At 39.5% G+C, this 25,971-nt stretch overlaps 3 protein-coding genes across 9 annotated transcripts in view; 2 read left to right on the top strand and 1 right to left on the bottom strand.

Annotated features, from left to right (window-relative positions):
• Positions 1-1,572: 1,572 nt before the first annotated feature.
• Positions 1,573-4,614, top strand: LOC141802759 (elongation factor 1-alpha-like). The gene is made up of 7 exons (XM_074686481.1): positions 1,573-1,731; positions 2,539-2,718; positions 2,804-3,100; positions 3,184-3,334; positions 3,457-3,713; positions 4,026-4,260; positions 4,475-4,614. Exons 1-7 carry the CDS (start codon positions 1,588-1,590, stop codon positions 4,597-4,599), a joined length of 1,389 nt encoding a protein of 462 aa, XP_074542582.1. The 5' UTR covers positions 1,573-1,587; the 3' UTR covers positions 4,600-4,614.
• A 2,080-nt stretch (positions 4,615-6,694) lies between these two features.
• rpl11 (ribosomal protein L11) lies at positions 6,695-10,551 on the top strand. Its single transcript, XM_074686865.1, has 6 exons — positions 6,695-6,771; positions 7,706-7,856; positions 8,125-8,231; positions 8,398-8,529; positions 10,142-10,252; positions 10,469-10,551. Exons 1-6 carry the CDS (start codon positions 6,766-6,768, stop codon positions 10,496-10,498), a joined length of 537 nt encoding a protein of 178 aa, XP_074542966.1. The 5' UTR covers positions 6,695-6,765; the 3' UTR covers positions 10,499-10,551.
• A 5,294-nt stretch (positions 10,552-15,845) lies between these two features.
• The window catches only part of zmym4.1 (zinc finger MYM-type containing 4, tandem duplicate 1), a 28,566-nt gene continuing 18,440 nt past the window's right edge, over positions 15,846-25,971 (bottom strand). For 3 of the 7 annotated variants that reach the window (XM_074686266.1, XM_074686262.1, XM_074686264.1), the window contains 15 exons: positions 25,728-25,900; positions 25,522-25,651; positions 25,362-25,430; positions 21,714-21,751; positions 21,248-21,392; positions 20,964-21,076; positions 20,627-20,864; positions 20,264-20,494; positions 20,053-20,162; positions 19,794-19,968; positions 19,498-19,649; positions 19,289-19,403; positions 18,248-18,496; positions 17,197-17,323; positions 15,846-17,105 (listed from right to left, as the gene is read on the bottom strand). In XM_074686266.1, coding sequence (XP_074542367.1) covers positions 16,880-17,105; positions 17,197-17,323; positions 18,248-18,496; positions 19,289-19,403; positions 19,498-19,649; positions 19,794-19,968; positions 20,053-20,162; positions 20,264-20,494; positions 20,627-20,864; positions 20,964-21,076; positions 21,248-21,392; positions 21,714-21,751; positions 25,362-25,430; positions 25,522-25,651; positions 25,728-25,900 — 2,291 coding nt within the window. In that variant the 3' untranslated portion in view covers positions 15,846-16,879. The remainder of the gene's footprint in view (positions 17,106-17,196; positions 17,324-18,247; positions 18,497-19,288; positions 19,404-19,497; positions 19,650-19,793; positions 19,969-20,052; positions 20,163-20,263; positions 20,495-20,626; positions 20,865-20,963; positions 21,077-21,247; positions 21,393-21,713; positions 21,752-25,361; positions 25,431-25,521; positions 25,652-25,727; positions 25,901-25,971) is intronic. The other 4 variants (XM_074686269.1, XM_074686267.1, XM_074686268.1 and 1 more) reach the window with 2 other exon arrangements.

Here is a 25,971-nt window from a genome sequence, read left to right as displayed (position 1 = left end):
TTCTGATCTAAGTCTGCACAGAAGGTCGACAAGATGAAATGATCATAAAGGACAGACAACAAGAGGCTGGCTCATCCCCTTTCCTTCCTTTTTTACTCACCCTTTGTCTTCTCTACTCGAGAACCGGCTTATGTTCAAACCAATCAGAGGGGAGGTTTTTGCAATGGCGGGGACATCATGATCATTGCTAACCTCGGTTTTGTTAATTTGATAAACTTAAATTATCACGACTATCTTTGAGGACATGTTTAGAGACAGTTGGTTTAGACCTAAAAAAGGATAAACGCTTGGCTTTTATTCTTAAAAAGTTGTTTTTTTTTTGTTCTGAGATGAGAAACTCCTTGTAGAAAACAGAGGCAGTACTGTGAAGAATTTCAAGGTGTGCCCTGTAATCTGCTGTCAACAAGACTCAACAAGCCTAACTTGTTAGTCAACTATGCTCTTGTGACACCGGTGCTGACAGTTTAAGCTTGTATAATCATGCAAATGTGAGAGTTGAGCAACGAAAAAAAACCTGGAGGCAATGCGCAGAATCTGATCGAAGCCAGAAAAACAAGGGGAGGGCTTTATAAAAAAAGGCGGTTCCCAGAGTCCACTTTTTACAGAAACAGCACTTTGGGACGACGCAGTTCGAGACGGGGACGACGAACATCCACCACCTCCAGATTGCCTTGCACCCAGGTGAGTCATATCCCAAACTTAGCTCCTGAAATACCTGAACCATACCTTAAAAAGATAGCTTTGATTTCTTCTAATTAAAGTGATTTTAATCAGAGTTTTTTTTTTTTTTAAATAAATGTATTAACATCTCTATTGCATTAGACAATAGTTAATTATGATTTTAAGTGAGTGCTGGGATCTGACCACGTGGCAACAGCTAGTATGAAACATGTGATGTAAGGGTTTTTTCCTTAACATTAAAAATACTTTTTTTTCTGATTGAAGGTCAAATTTTGAAAGACAATGAACAATTAAAGAAGATCTAGTCAAATTATATACTGTGATGTACTTTAATTTTCGATTTTTCCCTATTTTTCATCGGACAATGTGACTTTGCTTTAAAGAGTAACATGTAAGGCCAAGATTCGCTTAGAAAAACTTGGGTTACTTTTTGATTGTTACATTTTTAGATTTTTAAGTTTTAGATTCTTTAAACAAGAAAAAAAACGTGAAACATAAACCAACTAAACTTTTCAAAAAGTGCCTCATCATCGAAGATAAAGATTGAGTAGAAAAAGCTTTGTGCACAACACTTAAATTCTTTATGACTGATTAAACTACATTTTATTACAGATTTTGGACTTACAGTCTTAAAGAAGAATTTCACCTACCAAGAATAACTTTTTTGAGTGTTCATAGTTTTGAAAAGAATAAAGTTACTCGTCTGGATTAGTTTAGCCGGTAGGCCTCAAAGTATGTAACCACCGGCAAGCTAATGCTAGCCCACGTGGCCAGTCATGTTCACATTGGCTTATGCTAGCTTACCTCAATGTTGGTTGTACTTCAATCATATTGTTGTCTGGGCAAATCCTGAAACTTAAAAGTCACCTTTCTGCTTCCAGCGTTGCGAGATACTTCTGAATAAAAATGGCAAAGGAAAAGATTCACATCAACATCGTGGTCATCGGCCACGTCGACTCCGGCAAGTCCACCACCACCGGACACCTGATCTACAAGTGCGGAGGAATCGACAAAAGAACCATCGAGAAGTTCGAGAAGGAAGCCGCTGAGGTCTGTAACGGTGCCACAAAAGGTCTACAGCTGAATTTCTCACACATGTTCTTTTTGTAACATTTTGTAAGTTCTCAGTACAATGAGGCCCTGTGACACTCATTGCCTGAAAATACAGGTTTTGACAAAGGTGTGGCGGATGTGGCTGCTCCCAGTATTTGCTTTGTAACAGCTGCCACCTGCTGTTGAAAGATGAGTAATCCAGCTGTACCTACAAGCATGCAGCCCAAAGAGCTTCAAAGAGGACGGTCAGAAACATGAAAGGTTCAAAGGGACTTAGTCAATACAAGGCAAAAAAAAAAAGATAAACACACAAATAGAGATAAAAAATGATCAAAAAATAAGTAATGGTGGGTCACTGGGACACTGAAATGAAATCTGTTGTTAATCAGCAATTAAACTTTAGACAAATTACTCAAATTCTCCTCTATCTATTTTCATGAAATTCCTCTTTTCTTTTATCTAATGCCACCAATTGAACACACACAAACTCAAAACTAAATTTTTAGTGATATTTTACTGCTCATAATGTTTTGGTGTTACACCTTGAGAAGAATGTTACATGATTTTTCTTATTAAATGTACCTGAACCACTTTGATCAAAATGCACACCTTTAACTATTCGTACTGAGAGAACGCTGACAAGAGATTCATGTAGTTTTATTTCATCTGAGAAGGAATACGTCCTCAACCTTACAAAGTGATGGATAAGATCTAAACTAATTTTCAGTTTTGTTTATAAACTAGCTTCATTAAAACTGTCTTAACTGTTCTCACAATCTTGCTTAATTTATGTTATCACCATAGATGGGCAAGGGCTCCTTCAAGTACGCCTGGGTGCTGGACAAACTGAAGGCCGAGCGTGAGCGTGGTATCACCATCGACATTGCTCTGTGGAAGTTTGAGACCGACAAGTACTACGTGACCATCATTGATGCTCCTGGACACAGAGATTTCATCAAGAACATGATCACTGGTACCTCTCAGGTAAAGATGGACGCAGATTTCTGACTCATGAAGACTTAAAATGCTCCTGTGCATGTTTGTTCTAATGTTGTCATTTAATCTTTAGGCTGACTGCGCCGTGCTGATTGTTGCTGCCGGTGTTGGTGAGTTTGAGGCCGGTATCTCCAAGAACGGTCAGACCCGTGAGCACGCCCTGCTGGCCTTCACCCTTGGTGTGAAGCAGCTCATCGTTGGAGTCAACAAGATGGACTCCACTGAGCCCCCTTACAGCCAGGCCCGTTTCGAGGAAATCACTAAAGAAGTGAGCACTTACATCAAGAAGATCGGCTACAACCCCAACGCTGTTGCCTTCGTCCCCATCTCTGGATGGCATGGAGACAACATGCTGGAGGCCAGTGACAAGGTGAGAATGTCTTGTGTTCTGAAGCTATGTAAAAGGTTTTGGCTTTGGATGGCATTCTGATCAAACTTAAACTCTGTTTATAGATGAGCTGGTTCAAGAGCTGGAAGATTGAGCGCAAAGAGGGTAACACCAGTGGTACCACCCTGCTAAATGCTCTTGATGCCATCCTGCCCCCTACTCGCCCAACAGAAAAGGCCTTGCGTGTGCCCCTGCAGGACGTCTACAAAATTGGTGGTAAGAAGAAATCCTACTTCATCTAGCATCATAACACATTTTATTACTCCAGATTCTAATTCAATTTACTTTGAAATTCCCTAAGCATCAACCTGAAACTTCTTGCCCATGCTCTCTCGTAGGTATTGGAACCGTCCCTGTCGGCCGTGTTGAGACCGGTATTTTGAAGCCTGGCATGATTGTCACCTTTGCTCCCCCCAACCTGACCACTGAGGTTAAGTCTGTGGAAATGCACCACGAGTCCCTGCCTGAGGCCCTGCCTGGTGACAATGTGGGCTTCAATGTCAAGAATGTGTCCATCAAGGAAATCCGCCGTGGAAATGTGGCCGGTGACAGCAAAAACGACCCACCACTGGAAGCTGACACCTTTACAGCACAAGTGAGTCTGGGGATAGAGATGGAAGCCAGGCTCACACTAGATGCCTGTTAACACATTGACCACTTTAAAAATATAGAGCCAGTACATAAAGACAGTACAGACTAATGATGCCCTACGGATTGCAGATAGGGAAAAACGACTTTAGACCATGAGACCACATACTTAATGTTTGAACAAGACCATTGATGAGATCTTTTAGAAGATTGAATTGAAAGTGTTTACTCTTTCCCTCTGAGGAGAAGACTCAGTGGTTTTCTTTACTGGTCAGTCCACTGTTAGTTTTTCACCTTCTGGTGTTTTGTCCTCTTGCAGGTTATCATCCTGAACCACCCCGGACAGATCAATGCAGGTTATGCACCTGTGCTGGATTGCCACACTGCTCACATTGCCTGCAAGTTCCAGGAGCTCCAGGAAAAGGTGGACCGTCGTTCTGGCAAGAAGCTTGAGGACAACCCCAAGTTTGTCAAGTCTGGAGATGCTGCCATGATTGTATTGAAGCCGCAAAAACCCATGGTCACCGAGGCCTTCTCTGAATATCCCCCATTAGGTAAGTGTGGCAGGTCTGAGGGCAGTGGGGTAGCACTGAAAAGAAAAATATTGCAAGAAAGATAAACAGACTGAAACAACAAACTGAAAGTTTTTGAGTAGCCCACAGGGGGTGGCTCAGAGGCCTGTCAATCTCTGCAGGCCAAATGTTAAAATTAGATTAATTTAAATTCCCTAACAACAATTGACTGACTCTCTTTCTCTCTTACTCCTAGGGCGCTTTGCTGTGCGTGATATGAAGCAGACAGTTGCTGTCGGTGTCATCAAGCAGGTTGTGAAAAAGGCTGCAACTGCTGGAAAGACAACCAAAGCTGCACAGAAGGCAGGGAAGGCGAAATGAATTATCATGCAGGATGTCAAACACGAAGCCGTGCCTCAGCAGCAGCAGGTTGTCCCTTCCCTTCTTCTTCCCTGCCACCCAGCGCCTTGTTCTCTGAGGCAGAGCTCTCTACTCAAGGACTGGCTTATGCTGATTAAAACCCATCGGAAGAGTTTCCGCAGGAAAGGAAGGCTCGTGCCTTCTAGTGGAAATTATGCTCATCGTTAACATCAAAAGGAAACAATAAAAATCTTAAACGCTTGAAATGAATTCTTTGTGTTTCATTGCGTGATCATTGATGAAAGACACATTGACACACACACACACACACACACACACACACACACACACACACACACCAGGGAGGAGTCTTTGGTTGGCTTTGAATCACACTGAAATTAACAATAAAACCTTTAAATGACCAACAAAATGCAGTCCAGGTCACAAGCAAAAAGTGAAAATGTTTGAAATGTAAGTTTTAAATATGTACAACCTATGTATGGGAAGATGTAAGCTATAATTTTCATAACCCTAAAAAAAAAAAAAAAAAAAAAAAAACATTTTAATACCTTGGACATTTTCTAAGAAATAAGGGTGAGAGGTAAGTAAGCAACTAAGTAAATAAGTAATTTTTGTTTGATAAAGCACCTTTTATTGTATCTACTGTCCTCACCTATCTAATTAAAGGTAAAGTATTATACTTTTGAAAAAAACATAAAAGTCAATTTAGAAATTTGAAGACCCCAAATCATGTATGCCCCCCCCCCCCCCAAGCTGTACTTATCCTCTGGAGCAGAATACACAGATGAGCTAAGGTTTAACCCCAGGTTTACTCTAGGCACCGCCCTGTTGGTTGTGGCTGCCTGTTGCTGTGACTCTATCTTCTTTGTTCGTTTCTTGTAATTTTTTCAAATCTCTTTTTGTGTTTGGAGTGGGTCATTAATTTGTATCGCTCATCTGTTGGTCATGGACACCAAACTGGTTTTGTCTTCAGTGATATTTTTTGCTGTTTTTGCTCCTGTGTTTGTCTGGAGATCCTACATGTAACCTTGACTGCATTGTTTAAAAAAATGAATAAAATCAATAAAGTTAAATGAATAAAATGAATAATAAAATGAATTAAATGTTGGCAGCCTGTAGCATGTCAATGCTAACTGATGCAGGGCCTGATGTTACCCCACAAGGTGAGGATGACATGCTGGTACTGAGGTGTGAGCTAAGAAGTTACGACATCGACCTGTCCTTCCATCCATCGTTACTGGGAACGTAAGACCTTTCTCCAATAAAATGGATGAGCTAGCCGTGCTAACCCAGCAACAGAGGGAATACCAGAAGGCAGAGTAGCATCATGCTATCACATGGCTAACGGAGCTAACATTAGACACCAACACCACATTGGAAGAGCTTTACCTGCTGTGAGCAGACAGGATCCAGGAGACAGAGGCTGAACAGACTGCTGAAGAAGCTCAGTCCTGGACCCTGTGGAGGTGGAGGCTGGCTGAACTGGACAATGATGGACAAGCTGTCAGCATCTATTTTCTTATGGACCTTGTTGCACTTTCTATACACTTTCTTACTTTTGTTTTCTTGATTGCTGCTGTGACCCCTCCTGAATCCCCCAAGGGGATAAATAAAGGAAGTAATATACATATATATATATATATATATATATATATATATATATATATATATATATATATATATATATATATATATATATCGGTCTATTTGTCAGATATTGGCCGATATATTGGATATCGGCTTTTTTTTTGCCCTCAGCATCGGTATCAGAATCAGAATACACTATACACCACATGTTTGCAATGTTTGTAATTCTGCAAAAAATATTATTTTACTTTATGTTTTCACAATTGTTTTCACACTCAATTGTTGGCAGGTATGGTAAAATGTTTGGTTTTTCGTTGACTAAAATTATGGCGGTATACATAAATAAATAAATAAATAAATAAATAAATAAATAAATAAAATAAGAACAAACACGAAGAGCTACTTTCACATTATGGCTAGGACTAAACATGAAATAGCTGCCGAGATTAACACTTCGTTTATATTAACCGGAACCAATAACTAGACCGCAATGCTGTTTCCTACGAGCTCTATTAGAGAGAACACACTGCTATAAATTCCTTTCACCGGAAACGAAACGTCCTCTTCTAGTGATCCAACATGGCGGTGAGTACAGCGTCACATCTTACCATGGCGAGCTAACCTGTAGATGAGGATACAATCCTCAATCATCGGAGGAATCGAGCCGTTCTGACTGCTTTTTAATTTCGGAGGACTTATCCTCGACCATGAATTAATTTTCTAGAGTCTTATTTGTTCGATTAAGGTGGCGGAAACTATTTAAACTGGATGCACCGGATGATGCTAATATGCTAACCAAAGGAAGAAGCTGTTGGTTTAAAGTCTGTTGTAACACTTAACAGGATTCATAACTCTGAGAGGACTCTGTGGACGAACAGTCGGCACGTTTTTACCAAATTAACTGCAGTGTTACTCACGAAATATCCAAGCGATCTGTAGCTCTGTCAGTAGACACAGCGGGGATATGTACGGACATGTCCTCCGGCCGGCATGTGTTGGTCTGAGACTTCTGAGCATTTGAAAAATGACTGAAGATGAGCAGTGTCGTGAAATCGAAAGGCCTACTTTGTCTCAAACATCAGTTATTAGCTTAATATGCTGTTGACATTTCGTGAAGCTGTTGTGCTAATGTTAGCTGGTTAGCAGACTGAGGCTTACAGGTAAATTGAGCATGGCACCACCTGATCAGGTGTCAAACCAGTGCAGAAAAAGTAAGTTATACTGCTAGACTCAGAGTGAGCGTTTCCTCATTGTTAGGCCTTTTGGGCTCGTAAGGTAGACTCTCAACTATGGGAATTAACTTGGTTATATCATCTTTGAACGTTTTTCTGTCTTATTAGGATAACCCCAGGGAGATGACAACCCCACATTTTTTAGATAAGGGACAGCAGAATTTAAAAATGCAGAACAGTAACATTTTGCAGATGTCTTAGCGGGATATTCACCAGAAGAGAGAGAAAGTCTGTGTTTAGGTTAGTGAGTCTTTACTTAATTAGAGTTGTTATTTCTTGTCATGCAGGACCAGGGTGAGAAGAAGGAGAACCCCATGAGAGAGCTTCGCATCCGCAAGCTCTGCCTGAACATCTGCGTCGGTGAGAGTGGAGACAGGCTGACCAGAGCTGCTAAGGTGCTGGAGCAGCTCACAGGGCAGACCCCTGTCTTCTCCAAGGGTGAGTGTTTGTGTTTTTATGTGTGTGTGTGTGGAGTGTAGCTTTTTAGTTGAAGTTTAGTTTAGTTGGAACCTCTCCCATTGCCATTTCTTTTGGACATGGATATGATCATCAAAGCTGACCACAGGCTATGGTTAAAAAGTCATCACAAGCAACTCTTTCTTGACATGTGATAACCAGGATGTAGAAATTCATTGCTGAATATTGAGCATTCCTACTTGCAGATTGTGCTGGTTTTTAACTTTTATACACACTCTTTACCTTCCAGCCCGCTACACTGTGCGATCATTTGGTATCCGCAGAAATGAAAAGATTGCTGTCCACTGCACCGTCCGAGGGGCCAAAGCAGAGGAGATCCTGGAGAAAGGACTCAAGGTTAGGAAGTCATGATTTCACATTCTGACACATCTCAGAAATGTTGTAGCAGCTGAAGTTGCCACGTTACACATTTCCTCCGTAAATTATGTGTTTGAAGATTTAGTGAGCTTGAGTTTGTCTCAAAGACGAAATATCTGCTTCACTCTGCTGTTCCTGTCCATAGGTGCGTGAGTACGAGTTGAGAAAGAACAACTTCTCAGATACCGGAAACTTTGGCTTCGGTATCCAGGAGCACATCGATTTGGGTATCAAGTACGACCCCAGCATCGGCATCTACGGACTCGACTTCTACGTGGTGAGTGTCAACAAGTGTGAGAACAGAATGCGGCTGGTTTAAGCTGATTTGATGAATACCAGCATTTAGGAATACGTCTGCATATTTTAGGTACAGGTGTGGTTTGATTACAACAAGGATTACACTCTCTCTGTTCCTAAGCTTTGTATTTTACAGGATAGGATTCTTCTAGATTTTTCTGATTCCAGATTTTCCACACTGGAAGATGATTCAGTTTTCATTCAGGAGGAACCATTTAGATGTTGTTTTTAAATTCACTTACAGCACTGAGACACATTTAGGGATCTGTACCTTTGACATTTAAAAAGATACAGTACTGATGCCCTGTATGTGGGAATAAATATTAATTTGTTTAATGATAAAACCTCAGTTTTTCAATTTAACATTTATTTTTCAATATATAAACCTGTAAAGCGGTGTTCATGTCCAGCATGAAAAAATTGGCTACTCTTCCCTCACAGTCACAAGGATGTGTTTAGCTTCCTAAACATGGTACCGTTTGGTTTTACATGAATCTGTACTACAGTCAGAATTCAGTCTGTGCCTATTAAAGTACCTAATTCAGTACCCACCCCCAGCCACATTAGGTAAATACTTTTACATGAAAGTAGAAAATGACTGCTAGCCTGCCTTTTGTCAGGCCTGAACCACACATATATGAGAGAAAGAAGAAATAAGAAATAAAAAATATCTGGTTGAGTGGATCCGTGTAGTGGTGTTAAACGGAGCTGGTGTTGACGTGATGACGTCAAGCGCCTAGCAACAAGTCACTGTGTTTGACTGCACATGCTCATAGCGTTCTTCTTCTATGGTTTTCACATTTTGCTAACCTGCCACTTGTCGGCCAGGCATGGCATGTCAGGCTTCAGAGGAGATTGTTTTCGGTTTGGCCTCTTTGTATGGACAGAGATATTTCTGTGGTGTGGACGGAGATTTTTTTTTAAATGAGGACAAAGATATCCGATCAAAAAAATATCCATATACGTGTGGTTCAGGCCTTCGATAACAATCACATTCCTGTATATGTTCACTGTGCAGTGTGTTTTCATAGAAAGCTTCGGCTGCTCTAAAAAGATTTTTCTGTGTGGCGTTTGACTTTGCAATGGTTGGGTTTGATGCTTGTGAAATTGGTGAAATGTTGGAGTTTGATGGAGCTCATTGATTGTCCTTTGATGTTGGAGTGAACAAATCTATACGCTAAGTTAATGAGAAACCTAATGTTCAAATGTAAAAGATTTACTGGTAGAAGCAGAATTTTGTCAACTTAAGTGACTGTCTTCAGTCATGTTCACTTTCAGTAATTGAGAGCTGAAATCCCCTTATTTTTTAGATTTCTATTGATAATGCGAAGCAATCTGGAGGCTGGAAACAATTACCAATGAGCCTGGTTCATTGTCAGGTTTTTTTTTTTTTTAAACACATAATGGGGTTTGTATGTTGGTGCAAAACCATACAGACCCTAAATAGATTTTAAAACCTGTAATAAAAACAACCATAAAATTGGGAAGCATAACAAAAACTGCAGAATCTGTGCGTGCTAATATTTGTTGACGCTTCTGAAGGATTTTTGTGTTTTGAGCACCTCTGACCTTGTCCCGACTTTGTCTCTCAGGTTCTGGGCAGACCCGGCTTCAGCATCGCCGACAAGAAGCGGAGAACAGGCCGCATCGGTTTCAGGCACCGCATCCGCAAAGAGGAGGCCATGCGCTGGTTCCAGCAGAAAGTGAGTGCTCAAAAACCCCAAACATCTTAGGAGCTGTCTAGTAGTAGTGCACTTTACCAAACAATGCATTCATCGAGAGAAATGTCCAAAATATAAATACCACTTTAATGAGACTTTGATCCAATGCTAGTGAAGTGTGTTAAGTGTTTCAAGAGCTTATTTACAGAACATACATTATGTAAACTAAATCTGGTATGTGTCTCCTTTCTCTTTCAGTATGACGGTATCATCCTCCCTGGGAAGTAAAGGACCTCGTTTTGATCCTGTTTGTATCAAAGTTAATAAAACCAGAAAAAACACTTCACTTCTCTTGTGTTGTTACTGAGGTTAATCATGTGTTTGCCAGTCCTCCTGCTGTGTCTCTACCACTTAAGAATTTTAATTTCATTCATCCCTGAGGAGAAATAGTTTTCATCGTTAAACGGCTCTAATGGGTAGATATCAGAGAGAGGGGCTGCACGTTATCATGCGTCTCATGTTGGGTTTTTTTTAGTGCTCACAGACCTGAACCTGTGACTACTCAAATCCTTTAAGACTTGAGACTTCAAATAAGAACTAGGAAGGATTGTTTTCTTGCTGTAGGATGAGTTTTACCCACAGATGGGCAGCGATGTTAAAATAAGTGGTGCGAGTTTTGAGGAAATAATTAGCAAATGAATCCTCTCTTCTTAAAAAAATGCTTTACCTGGTTATAGACACCAAAATAAAAAGATAGAAAAATATGGGCCACTAGAGAGTCGAAGTAAATGAAGAGCAAAACAAAGTAAGCTGCTTAAATTTCTATAATTTCTTCTGTTGTACATATGTTTTGAAGGTATATAGCTCATGAAGATGCTCACGAAAGTAGGGAGGCAGTTGAATATATCATTGCGGCTAATCACACAAATGCATGTTCCTTACAAATGTGGAATAATTTATAAGATAAATAATCAGGAGTGTGCCTTTGTTTCAAGATTTCTCCGTTTTGCTCTGAAATCTGTTTTTTTCTTGTAATGTTTGTGATTGTGTTCATTGTGGGGAAATAGGGCCTAATTCTTTGCTTGGAAGAGAGCCCAAACAACACGAATTTCCCTTGGGGATCAATAAAGTATATCTTATCTTATCTTAATTATCAATAATAATAATAATAAAAACATAGGGGCCTTTTTATCTATGGAATATAGATAACATAGGGCCTAATTGTTAGTGGAGTCTTAAAAATGTGGGAACATTGGGCTGACCCCAAAAGGCTGACTTTCCAAAGGTATAACACGTATTGCCAAGAAGAAGCTAGTTACATCAAAGAAAATATCTACCAAACACAGGCCGTTGTGCAAAAACAAGTTAAAATGATCAGTTTTAGCTTATTTAGATTTTTTTAAAGATTCAAAAATAGACTAATTAATTCAGGTTTGGGTAATTTACCATTATAACAGTATGGTTTAATGTGCTCCTTGGTTTAGTTTTGTGTTCTTACCTTTAAAATCCTCGTTTTTCGTCTTAACGTGTGTATTTGGTCGACTAAACAGTTAACCGTTACCGTCCTACCATCTGTAGTCGGTTTAACAAGTTCCTCTTACGACGGTTAACCTGGAAACCGTCATGGCGCGTGTCGTATCGGAGCTGTACTTCCGTCTCCCGCCACGAGGTGCTGCTGTAGCTTTGGTTACTGGTGAATGCTACGATGCCATAATCATACACTCGCAGCTAGAAAGTCGTGAAAGCGGTTTTTTTTTTTTTTTTTTTTTTTTATCATTTTTTCCCCGTAGTTACAGTAAAAAAGGGAAAATATGCATTATATAGCTTCAGTATGCACAGAGGGAAATATTTCAAACACTCATTTATTTTTAATTTGATGAGTACGATTTGTTGATGTTTTCTAATAGTGCTGTTGTCTACGTTCTGCAAACCCTCTGGGATCCCTGGGACCCAACAGGGTCCTTTTTGTAACTTTAAAATTTTCACAAGTCAATATTTTTGCCTGTGTTTACACTAATGATATGAGATGTTCCAAAGATATTTGGTATAGACCAAAGTTAAAAATTCCAACCTCATGTCTTGTCACACCCCCACAGTTTCAAAGCTACACGCACACTGCACGTTCAGATCCCTTGGCCCTCGAGGGTCCCCATTGACGGCCATTCAAACTACTCTTTTTTGATACACTCTAATTAGCCATCCCATAATATTATTCCTGTGACTACCTTTTCAATCTAAGCCTCTGGGTTGAAAATTTAAGATTTTGGCATTTTTCATGGAACTACATATTTAAACCCAACATAGCAGCAGAGCTAATTTAGGGGTCTCAGTGGAGTCCCTTCTTTATATTTTGTTGTATTACTGCATAGGAATAAAATCATTTATCAAAACAAAAATAGTCTGAATAAGTTGGTAGTAAGGCAAAGGTGTGCTATGAATGTGTTTGAAAAATAATGTGGTGTAAATGGAATGGGTACTTGTGTGGAAAGTTGCCTCCCTCTCATAGCAACAAGTTTTCTCTGTTTTGAGACATCCTTACACAAACATACAGAACTGCCCAGAGACAGACACAAAACAAAACATCTATTGGTTGTCACAAAGGTCAAAGATTTGTTTGATCTGTAAAACTATAAATAAGGCCAGTTAGGTCAGAAGCCATTTTAGATGAAGAAAATGAAAAGGAGGTACAATACAGAAGAGGCTCTTGCTGCTGTTCTAAGGCCTACGATGGATAAATATGTGCTGCTCCAGAAATAATAATGCATCAAAATCAGTGTTGCTATAATTTATCAATGTACACAAGGCTCTAATAATTTCAACTCAAAGAATCCACTCTTCACTCCAAATTTAGAAAATATATTATCAGGTTTTCTTGGTAAAATAGCAGGTGCCAATAAGAAGAAAAATCCAAAAATGTTGAATATACAGTGGGGAAAATAAGTATTGAACGCATCAACTTTTTTTTCTAATTACATTTATTTCCAAAGATGCAATTCCAACAAAATTTCTACCAGACATTGGTATCAAATCAAATAATCCACACATGAAAAGAAATGTTTCTTATCTCATGGTGTTGGCAAACTTCATATAACTGACGGAGCAATGAATGGAGCCATGTATGGGGAAATTCTTGATCTGAATCTGCTGCCATCCACCAGGATGATGAAGATGAGACGTGGCTGGACCTTCCAGCAGGACAACAATCCAAAGCACACGGCAAAGTTGACTCTCAGATGGTTTCTAAAATTTGACCACATTGCTCACCTGAGCAGTGTGGCACCATCTTTGAAAATGAATCTTTGGAAATAATTGTGATGAGAAAAAAGTTGACGCTTTCAATACTTATTTTCCCCACTGTATGTCAAAAGTGAATAAAAACTTATTTGTTCTGAATAAAGCTGAAGCTAGTTAAGAGGATTAGGTTTTGAAATGGAAGAAAAAAAATTATATGATTTTCATAGCCCATTTTTCTGCAGGGACCCTCGAGGGTCCTTAGGGTACTAAGTGTGATTTTTTTTAAATAGACCTGCTTTTCTCTAAAAATACTAATGCATCAAAATCAGTGTTACTATAATTAATCATCATATACAAGGCTCTAATAACTTCCATATTAGTAATCCACTTTGTATTTCAGATTTTGAAAATATGTCATATTATGTAATTTTCTTGTTATAATGGTAGGAACCAAACATGAAGAAATGATAAGAAAATATGAAAATGTTTCAATAATAAACTCACATTTATTTTTTTCTGTTAAAAGGTCAAGCTAAAAAAAGGTTTGAGCTTTTAAAGCAGGAAAAAATATTAATTCATAAGATTTTTATAGCACTTATTCTCCAGGGACCCTCGGGGGTCCTTAGGGTACCAAGTGTGAGTTTTTTAAATAAACCTGCTTTTCTCTAAAAATAATAATGCATCAAAATCAATGTTACCATAATTTATCATCATATACAAGACTCTAATAACTTCACCTCAAACAACTTATTCTGCAGTTCAACTTTTATAATTTTTGCATTTCTGTCCTTAGACAGCAGGTGCCTTTTTGAGAAAAATGTCATAAAAATGTAAAAACTAGGATTAAAATAGGTGAAAGTTTGATAGGTTTGGTTAGGGCTGAAGCTAGATAAGAGGTTTAAGCTTTGAAAGTGGAAAAAAATATTTACTCATTGGATTTCTACAGCATTTTCCTTCAGGGACCCTCGAGGGTCCCCGGGATACTAAGTGTGAGTGTTTCTGGAGGGATCCCAGAGGGTTAAGACTGGAAGACTGACATACCCAGAGGTGAGAGGGAAGGCAGCTCCAGGCGCTTCATGCCGGGGTCTTTGGCCAGAATCTCCCTGAAGTACTGACTGACGGAGGAGATGACCAGCTTGTGAACGTCGAAGGCTTTAGTCTTGCAGGCCAACTCCAGATCAGTCAAGATCCTGAGGAAAAACAAAGAATGAGAAGTTTACAAAACTATTCAAGTATTTTAACATGAATATAACAAAGATAGACAATCAAATTTAACATGCAAAATAATACATAAACAAATCAAAATAAATATTATGCAGTATTTATGGCCAACCATTCACATAGTTGAACTATATTGTCACTATGTTGTATCACAGCCATATTTCTGTGAGCTGTATTTTAGTGCTATTATATATATACATTATTGCACAGTGTCATAATTTGATGTGGGATAGCCAACAACACAGTTACACTTTGATTTAAGTTTTATTAATACTGTATGATGATATGCTTGTAAAACTGCCGTTACACTTTAAAATTGCTGCACAGAATCTTAATTTAGGTTATTATCAAATATATTGATTATAAGAGTTCATAAAAATGAATAATTTTCACCTGAATTTGTGTTGTAAGCTGATTGCATATCACATTTTCTGTATTAGACAGCAAAACAAATGGATATAATCCTAAAACTATTGTTTTTTTGTACATTTTTATGTCAACTGTAATTTATTGAAGTATGTTTTATTTACATATTGTAAGGATAGTTGTAGGTTGATTACAGATCCAGATTACAGATAGTCGATTATAGGATATTGTTATCATCCAATCATACTTTTATCTAAATTTAATTAAATGTATTATTTGTGTTTTAGCTGAGAATTATATTTATTGTGTTAAAATTGCACTTTATGAGTTTTGATGTACGTTACGTCTGAGATGTGCTGTATTGTTAGCATACATAGCTTCGGTCATGATATAAATAGTGTAGTAACCATAGTAACTTCTCCTGGTGCATCTGAGAAGCCCCCGACTGCAGCGTGCAGAACGAGGCGTGCCTCAACGTGGGCGGGGTTAAACGCGTCTGCGTGCATCGACGTGGGCGGGGTTAAACTCAACGTGGGCGGGGTTGGGCGGGGTTAAACGCGTTGCGCTCTACCCGGCTCTACCGAGCAGCGGCGGACTGTCAACAAACTGGTGAACGCGCTCTATGAGGATATGTGCGTGAAAATGATTGACCTTTCTTGCCTCACCTGTAAATCATATATGAGAAAACAAGTTAAACGATTTTTTTAAGCATAAAACAAAAATAAACACAATAACTTGTATCAGTATAATTAACACAGGAGAACAAAGTTTTTCAACTTTTTTATTAAAAAAATGAACAAGCCATAGAAAATACTAAAATCCTTGGCAACATGTTCTAAGGACCGGGGATGGTATAAACATGATATACACGTAGGAACTTTAACTTTATTTTAGTAATGGGTGTGTATTTCAGCAAAAAGCTAATGTAACTTGGGTTTCTTTTCATGTGATAGCATGTTTAGGTGGCACTTACTGGCTCAAAACTTTTCATGTGCATCACCATTTACAGTGATAGGAGTTACAATCAATGTCATTTTTATTAGTCAAATAATTAAGAAAGATATTTCATACGTCTTTTAGTGTTAGAGATCAATTTCTGCTTGTCAGGAGTATTTTATAATTTAATCAAAATGTTTTAACTTTTACTCAAAATGTGGAAATGCCTCTAAAATTGTTAACTGTACCAGATGAAATTGTGTAAAATTTTGTGTTTTTTTGTGATTGTCAAAGAAGAAAAAAAAGATTTGCTTTGCTGCTAAAAGTTTCTCAGACTTTCAATTTGCAGTGCAGTAATCCACAAAGATATGGGGATTGGACATGTGTAGTAGCTTCTTCACTAACAGACTCCAAGCAGTTAATGGCATTTAGAAAACTGTTGAGGAAGGAAACTTTAAAGTTTTATAACTGAACACGGTTCACAAAGATGATTTCAGTTTGTCCCACAGGAATGAACATTTTTCATCGTGGCTCTTTTGAACAAGGACAAAACCCAAATTTTTGCTGGGTTTTCAGGAATTATAACGTGTTGGGGAGAAAGTAGTGTGTTACATGAAATACGACCATACAGCAGACAAAACACAAAAGGGAACAGCTATGTCTCCTGCCAAACAGTGGTAAACAGTCCAATTGCCGAGCAGTCTTGCGTCTCAATTCAAAAGTCCAACCAACAGAGACGATGTGCATTTTGTAAATTGTTTTCATGTAAGTGAGAGCATATTTACACTTTTGCTCCGTTTTTTTTTTCACTGGTTCTTGTTTGAATGAATGTTTCAGTTAATCTTAAAGTACATTTACACCACTCATGCTGCTGCACCAGTAAAAGGTCACTTCTGTTCTTCTTATCGTTCATCACTCTGAGTCTCCTTCCTCCTCATCAGGTATATATGGTGGGTCATCAGATTTCGCTTTTCTTGTCCTGAGATGGAGCTCTCTGACGGTTAGGATGCGGGTGAGCATGGCCTCCATGGTGCTGTCATCCAGAGGAATGGAGGAGAACCACAGCGGGCTGTTTGGGACGCAGCAGCGTTCAGGGTGAAGGTAGAACAGGTTGGTACGCTGTTTAACCGACTCCGAGCTGAGAGGTTAAAAGAAGAGTCAAAATGATAACAGGAATTAAAGAATTTAATTTAAAAAAGAAATAAGAAGGAATCAGTAAGGATACGCACCACTTAGAAAGATAAAATTCATAAAGCCTAACAGGACAGCGGAGGGGGTTCTCTGCGTTCTCCATCATCTCTAGAATATCCTCTTTACTCTCCTCCTCCTTTCGCTTCTTTGGAGGAACTTCAACATCTTAAAAGACAGTACACAAAAAATTAAACAGAAAAATAACGAAATATGTCAGAGCACATAGATGCTGGCTGTTACAGACGTAATAATTTTTTTGTCTAAGCATATTTTTTAGAATGACTTGTTTCCAGAGTTTATGATCACTTAATAGTTTTTTAAAAACAACCAGGAAATGAGAATTACAATTTTCTGAACACTGCAGTGTGTGATTTACCTGACTGCATTTAAAATTATGGAGGACCAAAACTGCCAAAATTAAACAGTTCAACCCAAGACACACTTAGGACCAACCCCTCATTTGAATAACATTTCCTTCTGTATTTCATGCTGAAAGTGTCTGCCAAAAAATAAAATTATAAATATTAAAATAAATACATATGAGAGCAGAGCACTTTTATTTCCTTATTTTTTTACATTTAACACTATTTCTATGCTATATTTAATCTATTTTTGCTTTTCTTAACCTATTCATTTACTTAAGTTTATATTTTTTTATTTTTATTTTCATTTTCAATTTTATTTATTTTCAATTTTGGCATTTTGGGTCCTCCATAGAAATACTCACTGAAACAAAAAACACCTTTAGTATGTTTTCATGAATTATGCAATTCAAAATAAAAGGAGCTGATTTATATAAAACCTTGAGCCTTTTGCAGATTAAAGCACTTTTCACCTAAGCCAGAGTATTTTGTATCAGTTACATTCACTGAAATGGGAGCATATTGAGTTTTACAAATTCGCAAATGCCTGCAAGTTGCAAAAATGTCTGTTTTTGATTCAAACCTTGGTTCGTTACCTTTATATTCGTCTACCTTAAAAGCAGGGCAGGACAAAAACTGCAAAACCAGTCATCACATTCAAACACTGCATGAATAGGTGCCAATTAATAAAGGAGTTGATTCCCTTGACCACATGCAAGGTTCATACCTGACTCTGCCTCATTTATCGATATTGGAGGGTAGAAGCGCAGAAAAGTGGTCTTGGTGTTGTCCGGGTTGGTTTTGGTGCACCGCATGACATGGGCGAAAGACAGCTGATGATGTTGCTCCACCGTGGTGAAGCCGAAGAATTTACAGCAGAAAAAGAGCAGAGTGTTGAGAAGGACGATGGGGGAGTACGCCCCCAACTGTTTACACCCCCACAGAAACTCCTCCTCAACACGAGAATGGATATAACCTGCAGGAAGAGAGAAGCATCTGTCAAACATCCAGTAAAACTTCAACAGGAGTTGAGAGGAATACACAACACATGTTTGGTATTATAATGTTGTGGCTGCCTGATACAGCACCTCTCTCTTCCTTGTCCCTTTTCTTGCAATTTTTTTTGTTATGTTTTTACTATTTTTTCTCCTGTGTTTGTCTGGAGATCCTACATGTAACCATGGCCGCATTGTTTACATGTGAAATCAGCCGTTAGCAGCCTGTGGCATGTCAGTGCTAACCGGTGCAAGGCCAGATGTCTTCCCACAAGGTGAGGAGAAGGAGGTGAGGATGACGTGCTGGTTCTCAGGTGTGAGCTAAGAAGAGACGACATCGACCTGTCCTTTCATCCATTGTTACTGGGAACATAAGATCTATCTCCAATAAGATGGACGAGCTAGCTGTGCTAACCACGCAACAAAGGGAATACCAGAAGGCAGAGTAGCATCATGCTATCCACAGACATGGCTAACAGAGCTAACATTAGACACCAACACCACATTGGAAGAACTTCACCTGCTGTGAGCAGACAGGATCCAGGAGACAGAGACTGAACAGAAGAAGCTCAGTCCTGGACCCTGTGGAGGTGGAGGCTGGCTGACTGGAGAATGATGGACAAGCTGTCATCATCTATTCTCTTATGGAGCTTTTTGCACTTTCTATACACTTTCTTACTTTTGTTTTCTTGATTGCTGCTGTGACCCCTCCTGAATTTCTCCATGGGGATAAATAAAGTATTTTCTATTTTATTCTATTCTATGAAGCTCACCGTTTGCCGTTATTGAGGGTTTGAAGCCTCTCAACATTGTCGTGAACTCAGTCGAGAACTTGTTGTAGAAACGGTCCATAAAGATGTTCTCCACACGGCCGTTCTCAAACAGGTACTAAACGGACAAAGAGAAACAGAGACTTAATGACACGTCTGTAGAGGTTTGTGAGTCTTTTCTGGTATCTGATGAGTGGAAAAGAGCGTCTTACCTGTTGAATGCCAAGGCAGAGGTAGAAGATGCTGTCTGGGGAGTACCGCTCTCCGTTTGGTCGTTTCACCTCCCTGATGAAGCAACACAAGCCGTAGCTCAGCTCAGCCGTGGTGCTCCGGAGAACATCCTCCTTCAGCTCAATGGGACGAGCTGGGATCCGTTAGAAAAGGTTAAAGACAAAGAAAAGAAGCCAGATAAGTGCAAGACACTTCACTGTTGGATTACTGGGAGTCATAATGTAGAAGTGTATTCAGATAAATAATCTTTGTTTGTTTGGTGTAAATCCAGACTTACAGCCGAATCGTGGCTTCTCTAAGTTGGGTTGAGTTTGCCTCCACTGGATCCATCGCTTCCAGGCCTCAACTCCATACTGACTCTTCAGTTTGGGAATATCCACACCCATGGCTTTGTTGAGGCCTTTTTTGGACGCTGCCTCAGCCGCCTTAGTTGCCCGCTGTGGCTTACGACCCTTAAACAAAGAGAAGACCAAAATCCCAGTGAGACAAACTGATGCCAATAGTAAAACAGTCGCAGGATGATTTCAAGCATTTACCCGCTTTTCTCTGACTTTTCTCTGAGCTTGCCGCCGTCTTGAAGTTGCAGGTGTCGGGCTTGGGGAACGTTGAGCTGCCTCTCTCAGATGAGCCATCCTCTCAAGAGTTTCTAAGAATACCACGACATGAGACGAAAAAACAGGTGAGAAAAGACTCTAAGACGTGATTAAGTGTTGTAAGCATAAAAATTTTTACACGCCATGTCCTCACCGACAGTGAAGTCAGCTTCAATGTCCAGAGGAGGAGGTCCTTGAGGCGGGGGTTCAGAGTAAGGCTCACTGGGCATGCCCACAGGAATGTCTAGAATCGGGTTTAGCTTCTCGTTGGCGTACGGTCGGCTGGGAGACCTGAGACCTGCGTCAGAAGAAGCGTCCTCCCAGTTGTTGAGGAAGTTGGCCAAGTCTTCTGTGTCTAAGTCGTCGCTGTAGTTGCTGGTGTGGTCTTATAGAGAAACACACAGAGGGGGACTTTTTATCCTGCACACTGAGGAGTTAGAGCTACTGCAGGTAAATAAATCAAGCAGCCAGTAAAATCCTGGTGTTATACTTCTTTGACTTCAACTTTGTCTCTGACCTTCTGCTGCAGGTGCTTCTTGTCTTTCTCTTCCTTTCTCTGCAACTTTCTCCTTCGGCCTCTCCTCCTCTTCCTTGTTGTCGTCGTCCTTCTCGGTGTCTTCTGCAACCATCTCAGCCATGAGGATGAGCTCTGCCTCGAAGGGATCGGACGGGATCTTTTCCTTGATCTCCTGGATGGTTTCCACGATGCGTTCTGCGCTGTCCATGGTGACGGGGAGGAACATCGGCACCGGCAGCTGAGGAAAACAGGGAGACATTAAGACGCTTAATATTTGTTGCTTCGTTTTATAAAATTTGAAGTAGAAATCAAATTGTGGCTCAAAAGGGAGACATACAGGTAACGGCAGGCCGACGGGTTTGGGGGTGAACTGGCTGTACATGTTCATGGGAACAGGAACAAACACAGGTACTGGGACTGGTACAACCATAAGCTTTGGAAAGAGGTCGTCTGTACATAAGACAAAGAGGAAAAGAAAACTATTACAACATAACAAGAGATACACCACAGAAGAATAAACTCCTCATTAAAAACTAGAGCCAGAAAGCAAACTTTGAAAGTTTCAGCAGAGGAGAAGTGTTGCTTCAGTGGGATAATTGTGTGTTTGAGTGTCAGTTTTACCTGTTTGTGCTTCGGCGTCAGTTGTCTGTGTTTTGCAGGAGATTCCTTTGTTCTGCACCAGCGGTTTGCAGAGCAGGGCCTTGTTCTTCAGGATCTTTGGTGCAGGGGGAAGAGTAGCTTTCACTTTTTCAGTCTGGGTGCTGATCTGACGGACAGAAAAACAAAAAAATATTTCAGTAAAATGAGAGAAAAACACCAAAATTTAAGCCATAGATGCTTTACTCTATCACTGACTGATGGTGAATAAAGTTTTACTGATTTAATGATATGAGTTTACTCTCCTGTGTCATCAATATGAATAAACGTTAGCTCATTTGTTTATGTCTGGTGTCCATCATGATGAATCATCTCCTTGTTAAGAATTTAGTCACTTCCTAAATGACTCATTTTCACTGCCACTATTATACTTAGGCTAAAAACTTAACTGGATATAAAATGAAAACAACAATCTGTGATGTTGACTTACCGGTACATTTCCAGTGTTTTTTGAGTTCGAGGCTTTGCCTGCAGAGATAAAAACAAGGAATGAAACTTTCACAGAAAATAATCAAAACAACTGATTAAGAACAAAGGAATGTTTTATTTGTGAGCAGATTTGACATGCAGTGGATAAAGTGAGTGTGTTTTATTCATTAATTGTTTTTTTGGTTGAGAGTCTAGAAATGTGCTCAATGAAAATTAAACACACAAACGTAACACACAAACCAAAATCAATTGGTGTTTGACAATCAAATAGCTTTTTATGCCTAAAAACGATGATCCAAAACCTTTTAAAACTTTCTTAAAACTCATCATCTTTACACTAGTTTCCTGTGTGTTTTAAGAATTGAACGTTTACTTTTCAATCTCCATGTCTTTTTTGCCAGCTAACCTGGCAGCGCCTTGAAAACCAACACGCAAACCAAGTTCCTTGGGCAGAGGTCATCTATGTGATCCTAATGCCAAAATGAAAACTGAAGGCAGTGGCGCAAAAAGGGGGTATGCACTATATGCGATGCATAGGGGCGCCGAGCTAGGGGGGGCGCCAAAGCGATACGGGAGAAATTATTTTGAGTCTGCATCCTCTGTATTTGACAGCTGTTGTAAAAGATACAATCTAAAACAGAGGCACAGAGCTATAGAGATAGTAAGAATAAGAGAGATAAAAAGTATAGAGATCTCTATAGCTCTGCAGAGGCACGTCAGCACATCACAGATTAGCGCCCCTCCGCTCCTTCAACCCCTCCCATCCGCCCAGTTCGTGAGCGCGTGTGTGTGGGGACAGGACAACAGGCGTTAGCGTTTTCTTTTTCTAGGCAGTCAAAGATAGAAAGAGAAAGAGAAATGTGTGTGTTACAGTGAACAGCTGTTTGATCAGCTGATGCACGGACCCGCAAATGCGCCCTGTGACGTTCGGCAGCGGGCCAAACCCCATTCAAAAACTAGTGTGTTTTTATTATTAACGCTTTGTAGACCACATCCCCGTCCGTCTACACCGAGGTGACCACAATATATATTTTTTAGATAATTCAGCACAATTTCGGCCCGTCAAATCATCTGAACAAAGCCAGTTTATTTAAGCGGCTCATCAGCTGGCCAGGCACGCGTCACGATGATGCGTCTACTCAAGGACCTCGAGTTACGGGACGCGTGCTTTGTTTTCAGCTCATACTAATTTTAATATACCCATTCCACAGAAAATACGTTACAGAGAGCAGGGCAAACATGTCCAAGAGATAAAAACAGAATATACAGGAATCCAGCTAGCCTTTGGTGTAAAAAGTTGATTTTTTTTTTTTTTTTTAAATATACATTTTTGTATGGAAAATGCTGCTTTCACATCATAAATAATAATTAAAAAATAAACATCTTGTGTGACTTGAAGCCTAAAAAAAGAGTATATATGTATATAAGAATTTAAAAAAAACCATCGAAATAGACCTCATTGACCTCACCTATTCCAAAATCCATATACACACATGTGTATGTGTCTGCATACCCCCCAGAAAGTAGGTAGTTGCGCTCCTGACTGAAGGGAACAGAGGATTTCCAATGAAGGGAGTTCAACGGTTTTAAAATATCCATTTAAATCTATAAGTTTTGTAGAATCATTTTGAACACTTTTAAAATCTGCATCCTTCGCATGATTTTATGACCTTTCTGTTTAAATTTGCTGTCCATGTAAATTAGGGGTGCACCTATCACAATTTTCTGGCCGATCACCAATCTTACAAAAGCCCGACCTGCAGATACCAATTTGGGCTGATACCTATTTTCATTTTTTATAACTGAAGCATATACCTTCAATGTTCCAATCTTGTTTTATTGAAAATCATTGAACAATTCCTGTGAAACAATAAAATCTTTTTGTTTTAATTTGTTTTTTTATAATTCTTTATTTTTTGTTGGAAAAGACATTTTCATTGTGTGTCTTCTTCAAAAATATACCGTTAAACATATTCTCCTTGTTGCTGTTTACATTTTAAACTTGTGTAAATCTCCATATAATATCCACATATGTTACATCACTCATACAAATGAATAACTATGTACAAATGAACAAAGGGAGTTTACATTTACATTGTGTCTCACTTAGGAGGTTGGAGGAGAATAACTGATAGTGGGGTCAGACAAAGTCTACTCTAAATGGGGTAACAAAATCAATCCACTTATTCCAGATGAGATAAAATTTGTCTTTCTGAATCCTTAGATTGTAGGTCAACTTCTCCATTTTAAAGATTTCTAAGATTATTTCAAACCACTCGTCTTATGTTTTAATTTAAACAACCCATCAAGTGTCCTGAGTTTTAGGTCTCAGAGCAAAAAGCAACAATGGCTGGAGGTATAGAAGATCAGTTTCATATGCAAGGATGGGCCGATCACCAAACCCCCCAAAATTAAGGAAACTGGTACCAATCGATCGGTGCATGTCCAATGTAAAACACAGTGTAATCTGGTTTTCTTAAAAGTGCTCTAAAAATTAAGAGACTCCCAAACTAGGCGCAAATGGGGATTAATTCAAGTTACTGGTCTTGTGCTGGATTTAGTTGGTGTGTTGTTAGTGCTGCAGTCAGGGTTAAAACCACTGACTGTGTATAGAGTGGACAGCGTGGGTCCACCATTTACCACTGTACGGTTTTGAAGCCAGGTGACCAAAGTAATTATAATTTTTTCTTTTGGGAGTCTAATCTCTTTAAGCTCTCTCTCCCGACTAGAAGTCGACTGATATGGGTTTTTTGGGGGCCGATGCCGATGCTTTCCAAATTTGGGCAGCCGATGCCGATATGCATACCCGATTTTTCCAATTTGATATTCAGGCTGATTGTTAAATAAATATATATTTATCACATTTTTGTGAAATGCAGCAATTTCTGAGCAACTAAAAAAGAATCTATTACAACAAGTCGTGTCCAGGCCTCTGAACATTTATTCAGCTTTCAAAACAATGAAATATTTTGTCTGAGTAAACACACAATGTAACAAGCAGTAGTAAAAATTCACACTCTTCTTAAAATGTCAAAAAAGAAATTTAAACTTATTAATATAATTTGAACAAAAGTACGTAATGTATCCAAGTGGTTCCACAAGTTTGAGGTGCTCATCTTTTTTGTGCCTGATCAAAAATTGCGTCATTTTATAGATCGGATCAAAAATCGGCTTTTTAAAAGAAAATACGGCCGATGGCCGATAGAGACAAATGTCCAAATATCGGCCCGATATATCGGCCGGCCGATATATTGGTCTACCTCTACTCCCGACATATTTTACAAGATCCCTCTACTACTACTAAGGTCAAAGTAGAAGGTCAGCTGTCAATCATTGAGCCATAAAGCCTAGTTTATAACCTCTTATAACTGATGAAAACAAAACTTCATTATAAGGCAGCCCGATAGTGTCTTCAAATCACCGCAACAATTGGACATGAGAAACATTTCTACGAGGTGTATTAATTTTTTTAAGTTTGACTACAGTCCATCTGAATGAATGGAGAGATGGATTTTTTGGCCTATACTGCAGCCAGCCACCGGGGGCAGCAGTTTTTGTGGAGACCTCACCTGAAATGAAGCGTGTGTGTGTGTGTGTGTGTGTGTGTGTGTGTGTGTGTGTGTGTGAGTGTGTTTGATGGGCAGTTTACTTGAGTTCGCTGATAGAGGCCCCGCAAGAGACATGACGTTGGCGATGACCGGTGTGTCCTCCTCTGCAGCTTAACACAACATAAGGATGTCAAGATATTATGTGTGTGATAAAAACTGTATCTTAGACAGGAGCCGGTAATGATAGCAGCTAAAGCTCACCTTGCTTGGCCACATAATCACAGCAGAACTTCAGCAGACATGCGAGGTCACAGTAGTGTTTGACTTCTCCGTGCATGGACAGACTCTGCTTTAGTTTCCCTTTACGGCCGCAGGTGTCGCACTTTGCAACCTGAAGGAAAACCAGTGACGTCGTTGAATCTATCTTTTTCGTGTGACTGGTTTGATAACTGCAGAAGTTTACTTACATGACAAAAGAGCATCGTGTATTTAGACCGGCATTCCTCTGAGCAGAACTCCTCCGTCGAGCCGCCGTACTGAGCCGTCACCAGCTTCTTGGACATGGAGTGGCAGTAGACGCAGGAGCCGCAGTGTTTCCCCCACGCTTTGGCCAGGTCGTGTCTGAAGAGGAGCTTACAGCCTGTAAGAAACGTGAAATCAGTGGCTTAAAAAAATAATGTAAAAAGCGAATCAACAACAAAAATAGAGATG

The sequence above is a fragment of the Halichoeres trimaculatus genome, unplaced genomic scaffold, assembly GCF_033239565.1.
Source record: "Halichoeres trimaculatus isolate MK-OKI-2021-1 unplaced genomic scaffold, fHalTri1.1 fHalTri1_scaffold_14, whole genome shotgun sequence".
NCBI classification, from domain to species: domain Eukaryota; kingdom Metazoa; phylum Chordata; class Actinopteri; order Labriformes; family Labridae; genus Halichoeres; species Halichoeres trimaculatus.
Note: the sequence above shows the minus strand (reverse complement) of the source record. Positions and strands in the feature narration are given on the sequence as shown.

What these genes read in the sequence shown, in the direction of transcription:
- rpl11 (XM_074686865.1), top strand. An exon ending in ACGGACTCGACTTCTACGTG is followed by an intron (nt 8,530 to 10,141) that starts GTGAGTGTCAAC and finishes TTTGTCTCTCAG; the next exon opens with GTTCTGGGCAGACCCGGCTT. An exon ending in TGCGCTGGTTCCAGCAGAAA is followed by an intron (nt 10,253 to 10,468) that starts GTGAGTGCTCAA and finishes TTTCTCTTTCAG; the next exon opens with TATGACGGTATCATCCTCCC.
- LOC141802759 (XM_074686481.1), top strand. Translation starts at nt 1,588, where the DNA reads ATGGCAAAGGAAAAGATTCACATCAACATCGTGGTCATCGGCCACGTC. An exon ending in TGATCACTGGTACCTCTCAG is followed by an intron (nt 2,719 to 2,803) that starts GTAAAGATGGAC and finishes TTTAATCTTTAG; the next exon opens with GCTGACTGCGCCGTGCTGAT. An exon ending in GGACGTCTACAAAATTGGTG is followed by an intron (nt 3,335 to 3,456) that starts GTAAGAAGAAAT and finishes GCTCTCTCGTAG; the next exon opens with GTATTGGAACCGTCCCTGTC.